Genomic DNA, 6,695 nt, shown 5'->3' with positions numbered 1-6,695 from the left:
TTTTTTTTTTTTTTTGGAAAAAATCAAGACTCTGGAAGCACTCGCAGTATGGGGCCACCTTAATCCAAGTCCGAGCACTATGGTTCTGAGGCCACCCGAGTGACTATGAGCCAGACATCCATCTGTGCGAGGCTGGCTCACTCCCAATGCCACCAGCCCTGCGGCAGAGCTCTCCGTGGTCCCAACCCCACAGGGAGGATGGTTATAGAGTTCCAAGAATTTGATAAACACGAGACTTGGACTTTTGTTGCCGGCCTTACAAGGTTACTTCAGTCCCAGCCCAGCTCCCTCCTGAAATGTTTCTGTCAGCTCCCTGCCCCCGAACTGCCACAGACTAATAGCCCCCGAGCTATTTACGTTCTAACTTTTCCCAGATCTCTGCCTAGAAATTTCTTATTGTTTTGTTAGTATGTTCCTGCTTTTGAACTTACCTAATTTTGCCTTTTCAGTGGTAGTTCACATTTTCAAACAGTATGAAATCAGTCCGTATGACCGTAGAAACTGTGGGTCGAATAATTTATTTTTTAAAATGAACTTCAGCCTACTCTCTGAGCCCTTTTGAACAATAACAAAAATTGACAATACGTTGGCTCTCAAAGAAAACTTAAAACTATTTTACCAAGTAGATATGGTGTAAGTAATCTTTTCCCATTATAGTGCAACCGGTACTTCATAATACGAGGAAAAAACTAGATGTGTCTATAATATAAATTTATGGGAATTAAGTTTTAAGCTACTGATACATATCCACATTTCTAAGAGAAAGGAAAGCAAATGCGTTAAATATCCGAATTGTTCAAAAGTATAAGACTAACAAGAACAGGAGGCAGCAACTCACAAAGTTAAAAGCAGAATTCTAGAATTAGAAGGCAAAATTGGTAGATTAAATAGTTCTGATAGCTTTACCTTTTAATTTAAAAAGGGGACACACCGTTTCCGATACTAATTTCACGCATAAAAAAAGAGAGCGTGGAGTAATGACCATAGATACTGGGGAAGCTGGGAGATCAGAGGAGACCACTTCGCTCAATTCTAAGTAAGTAAATTTGGAACCTTAGGTGAAACAGATAATTTCCTAGGAAAACTCTCTGGGCGAGAAAGAACATTATAGCAGCCAGGATGGAGCACGTTCCGCTGCTTTGCAAGCCTCGGCTTGCAGTGGCTTCGAGCAGCAAAAGTTTATTTCCCGCTGTGCCAAGTCTCTGTCAGACCTCGGCTGGGGGCTGCAGGAGCCCGCGCGGTCCTAGGTTGCTGTCAGTTTGGCATGCGTTTCCATGGTCACGAGGCCCCGGGAAGGGCCCTGGGCGACCAGCCCTCCCCTTAAATGCTCCTGCCAGGGAGCGACGTGCGCCGCCTCTGCCGACATGTCTCTGGCCGTGTGTGACTTCAGAGACAGGAGACACAAACTCCCCGTGTGCCCCAAAGTGAAGGAGAGCTGGGTCCTGGTGGATGCTGGCGACGCCTCCACAAGACCGAGGGGTCCTGACCGACGGCCTGGTTGTGACCCCCGGGCCTCGGGCTGCTTGGTGGGCCTCCTGGAAGGCCGCCCTATGTCCCGTGACGTGAGGAGGGCATCATCTTCTGAGCTTCATCTCGGTGGGATGGATGTTACTTTTCCAGCGTGCAGGTCAGAGGCAGAGGGGTTGTGCACACGTACGGACCCCCAGGGCTGGCTGTGGTCACCTGGACCTGCGGGGACTTGTCCCAAAGGGTATCGCCCTGCCTGAGGCGGAGCAGCCCCCTGGCCGAGCTGAGTACTCTGGCGGGTGTGGGAGGGGGACTGTCCTTTTCCAACCATCTGGCCAGGAAGAGGACAAAGCTATAGCCATGCCCGAGGACTGCTGGTGGATGCCTCGGCACTACTTGTGGGAACCCCCCACTCAGCGGAACCCCCCACACAGCGAGGACCGCGAAAGGCGTCCCCAGAGGAGCCAGACGCAGTCAGCTGACATCGTCACCTGGCTCTGGGTGGGCGAGACGGGCCTTTCCCGGAGGCCTTCCTTCTGAGCCACAGTTTTACATGTTTTGTAAATTTTATTCTGTTGCGAAGACAAAGGTGACTGGACGTGTGGGGTTTCACCCCATTCCTCCTCGCTTTCGCAAAACAGGCCTCCCTGTAAAACAGTATTCTACTCGAACTCGAGGATTCGACCTCAGGCCGGTTTTGTCCTGACTCCCGTGACGCTGAGTTCAGACAGTGTTCCCGGAGAAAACCCTTTTGCCCTCATTCATAGACTCGTAGCTACTAGCGACCAATTTTGAAGAGTACGCGCCGAAGAACCGAGGCCAGGCACACTGGTAACACCCCCGTGACTTCAGGACGCCCCTGTCCCAGGTGCCGGGTTAGTGGCTTCCGCCTCCGGCCTGCCTGGGGCGAGGCTCCTGCACCTGGACCTCACACGAAGCCCGGACCCTGCGCTTGATCCCCGCAGGGGGGCGGCCTGCCGACCCAGGTGCATCCTTGCCAGCACCAGGCACCTTTCACCCACCCAAGGTGCGGAGGGCTCAGCGCCTCAAAGTGACACGAACAGCTGCGCTCAGCTCGCCCGCCGGGGTTCGCGGGGAGGGGTGAATGACAGAGCCATTCGTCTAAAGCAAAGCCCCAGACAAAACCGACACGCACAGCAGGCCGAGTCCTCTTCCAGACACAGGACCCCAAGGCCCTGGGACTCAGACTTGGCTTTTGAGGACCTCAGCAGTTGTCACCTTTCCTCCAACTGTCTCCCTATGGTGGGACTCTAACCCGGGTCTCTGGGGGTGGATCGCGAACCCACAAACCTCAAGAGAGTTTCAGAAATGTAGGCGCAAGCACGTATCAGCAAGGTCACTCACCAAAAGGCGTCTGATCCGAGCTGTTTCCTTTCTCAAAAGTGAAAGTGGCAACGAAGGGCCCGGCCGGCGGCGGCGGCCACTAGGGATTGGTGGAGAGCACGCCCTGCCGGGGGCTACAGAGCCTTGGGCAGGTGCTGTCATGAGTCCGAAGCATCTTAGTCGTCATCAAAACTGTCACCCAATGGGGCTCACTGCCCAGGAGCACAGAAGCCAATGCCGTGGCACCGGCTTTAGAGAAAAGAAAAGGCCTTACAGTGTCGAGGCGAGGTCGACTGGCCGGGAGATGGGGAGGCTCGGACTGGCGTCCGCCCGGACCTTCCTGTACCTCGGGCCCTCGCTCCCGAAGGTTCCAGAGTCCAGGCCCGTCACGCCCACCCTTTGGTTCTGGGCTAGGGACTTGGGCTCAGAGTATCACCAGCAGCGGGCTGCATTCTGGTCCTCTGTCGCATCGTCTCTGTAGAGGAAGCCAGTATCTTGTAAGAAATAGGACAGGGCCAGCCCCAGCTGGTTCTGCATCAGTCACAGTCGTCGTCATTGTGTGGCGCGGCCGTTTTATAATTGTTTCGCACAACATGGCGTGCCGATGCTGAACGGAACGTGACCTAGGAGTGCTACGTCCTGGGTAATAACTGTGTCCTTTGGAGCGGAGCCTCCTGGAGCGGAGTCGGCCCGCGGGAATCTAGCTGTCGGCTGTGTGGACACCCTCTGGACCCGGGCCCTTCTGCTGCAGAGTAATTCTTGAGCTCCTGGGAGCGCGCTGGGGCCCCACACAGGCCACACCGTGGGATGGAAATTCAGACTAAGAACGCCTGACAACTGCTGTCCGTCACCCCCTGCGGGGCGGGAGACGGAGGCGCTTCCAGAGGTCCCTTCCAGAAGAACTGGGTCCACTTTTCCTCCGGGCAGTCGGAAGGGCAGGATAATTCTGATTTCAGATGGTGATGGTTTTAGGAGACTGACGTTTCGCAGAGCTCACGTTTTCCTTCCTCACGAGGCAGACACGTTTCTTCACTCTCGGTGGAAGCCTCACCCCTCCTGAGAAGGCGCTACTGTCCGTGGGGGGTCGGGGAGCGCGAGGGGCGGAGCACAGGGCGGCCTGGCGGGCTCTTCGCAGCATCTGCAAGGGGGAGCCGTCCTCCCCCTCCACTGTACAAGGGCCCCCGGGGAAGGGGACTGGGCTCCCTGGGGACCGTAGGCGTACAGGGCCCCAGGGATCAAAGGCAATTCGGTCTGAAGCTTTCCACTTTCTGTTTTAATTGTATGTCTGCGGGTTTTTCAGAAGGTGGATGGGTTACGGCTTCCAGACAGGAGGGCCGATGACTGCGGGGGGCTGCGGACCCCGGGTCACTGAACGCACCAGCCCCGACGGTGCCACCGCAGCAGCTTCCCGTGCATCTCTTCCTGGTGGCTGAACGTTGGTGGCTGCTGGCAGCAAAATAACCAAGGACCAAGGTCCAGTTTACACTCTGGCTTTCAATCCTGACTCCTGTTCGAGGGCTTTGCTCGCTCTTCCCACGGTGTCTACCAACAGCCCCTTCCCCCAGGTCACGGGCGTGCGACCCCCAGGAAGAGGGAGCTTTTATTCATTCACTCAGTGATGGATAAATGTTACATAATTTTTAAAATATGGAACCGAACAGAAAAAGGGGACCTCTCCCGTCACAGATCGAAGAAGTGAAAGTAGGGTGTCGACTGTGAGAACAGACGCCGCCGATCCCTAAGTGAGGCGTGTTGGGGGGGACGTGGCCCTAAATCAGCTCTATGAACTTAGCATTTAAAACCCGCGTTAGAAAATGGTGCCTTGGGCCTACAAAGGACAGAAGCTTGAAACTGAAACCCCTGCCTCAAATCTGGACCGTGAGAGGAATTTCCTTTTAACAAATGAACGGTCTGATGGAAAAAAAAATTCACTTACTGGCACAGAGAGATGACAAGAAAGCTGGTGTGACTTTGAGCTCTGGGGAAGGTAGAAAGTTCCCCCTGAAATAACAAAACCCCAAGACTGTGCCATTCTCGCGGGTATGGTCTGGGAAACCCCAGATAAGGAATCATCATACAAATTGGTCCCGGGTCAGTGACCGCCCTTGGCTTAGAAGCAGCAAATGCAAGATGGCTTTTGAGGGACACATCAGAAGCCTGGCTCACGCAGAATCCCTACACCTCACAGAAGTTTATTCATCTGAAATCACAAACCCACCAAGTTATGATGAGCAACATTCGAGATAAGTGATACAGGCAGGCTTAAATATCTAAAATTGCAGGCAGAAGAACTATCTAAGAATTATAATAACTTTAATATATTTAAACTACTTGAATAGTTAAAATAATAAAATAAAATAATAAAACAAAGTATTAAAATAATAAAATAAAGTATTAAGCCCACGGCAACAAAATACTATAAATAACAAAAAGGCAAATTCGAAAAGAGATAATAATGCCAATTTATTTTTTGAGTACTTACTCTGTAATAGGTACGCTTTTAAGCGTTTTAAACAAATGGGCTTAAATCATTCACAGAATAACATTATATGTTAGATATAATTGCTATCTCAAGTTTAAGCATGAAAAAAAAAACACACGCACACACATAGGTGAATTATTTTGACCAAAACTGCAGGGCTAGTAAATGGTGGAACAAAATGTAAATACAGATGATTGTTCAGAAACCATGCTATACGAAACAGAACCTTCTATATTTTAAAATTAACTGTCATGAATTAATTTACTTGCAGTGAGAGATTAGACAAAATGTCTGCTTCGTACGCAATGGAAAAATGGTTAAAACCCAGAATGTTCACTGGTCGTTTCTACAAGGGCAGAAATTGAACAGGGGGGGATATGAGGGAACTTACTGGGGTGCTGGAAATATTTTATATCGTGATTGGCATTTGGATAGAACTGTGCGTGTAACACCTGCGCACTTCACTCTATGTAAATTATATCTCAATAGACAGTTCCTAGTAAAACTGTAAGAAAATGACAAATAAAAACACAGAAAATGGGCACAGGGTCGACAAGGAAACTTTTAGAAGAACCACGAGGGAACAGTGAGTGATGGAGGGACGCCACCCGCGTGAGTCGTTTCTTCACGCGTTCTGACGAAGCGTCTTCACGAGTCCTGACGAAGCGTCTTCACGAGTTCCGACGAAGCATCTCCGCTCTTTGCCACCGCCTGCTTCTCGGGCGCTGTTGGAGGGTGTGTGAATCGACGCGCCCTTATGGAGAACAGCTTAACGGTATTTAGCAAAAACATCCCATGCGCGCGCCTTAAAGTGTGGCAAATCGACCCTTCAGATGAATTCTCAGGAATGTGTAACTATGTTGGTACAAGGACATGTAACATTGGTTTCATAATATAAAAGTTTTGGAAACCACCTCACTGTCCTCTGGTGGTCGAAAGGGTTAAAGCAAACCGTGACAGTCTTTAAGGGTACTGAACGCGTGCGTAAAAGGGTTAAGGTTGTAAGATTTATTCTGTGTGTATTTTACTAGCTTCTTCAATAGTGTGATAGATCTATACACAGACGAGAATAGTTCACGATAGTTTCTTAAATGGGTACATTTCTACATGTTTGTATATTTACACGTATGTGTGAATGTTTGTACAGAAATAGAAAAATACCTGCAGAGCTAAGATTTTAACGATGCTTAGTTTACAGAACTGGCCCAGGGAGGATCTACTTTCTACATCACGTGCTTCAAATTGTTTAACTTTGTAAGAGTTTGCACATGATCGATTCAAAATGAAAATACAAGCTCCAAACCATATTATTATACGTTTTTAAAATGTTTGAATTTTTAAAAAAGATTATTCTCATGAAGCTTCTAGAGGCTGCGACAAATCCAGAACTTTGGCTGTGGTG

General features: G+C 50.0%; 1 protein-coding gene across 1 annotated transcript in view; it reads right to left on the bottom strand.

Annotated features, from left to right (window-relative positions):
• FCRL3 (Fc receptor like 3) overlaps nt 1–2,988 on the bottom strand; it is a 24,909-nt gene extending 21,921 nt beyond the window's left edge. The window contains exon 1 of the mRNA XM_039867231.1: nt 2,833–2,988. Within this exon, the coding sequence (XP_039723165.1) occupies nt 2,833–2,973 (141 nt within the window). The 5' untranslated portion in view covers nt 2,974–2,988. The remainder of the gene's footprint in view (nt 1–2,832) is intronic.
• Between the last annotated feature and the right edge of the window lie 3,707 nt (nt 2,989–6,695).

The sequence above is a fragment of the Pteropus medius genome, unplaced genomic scaffold, assembly GCF_902729225.1.
Source record: "Pteropus medius unplaced genomic scaffold, Ma_sr-lr_union100, whole genome shotgun sequence".
Taxonomy (NCBI): Eukaryota; Metazoa; Chordata; class Mammalia; order Chiroptera; family Pteropodidae; genus Pteropus; species Pteropus medius.
This window is presented reverse-complemented; position numbering and strand designations above follow the sequence as displayed.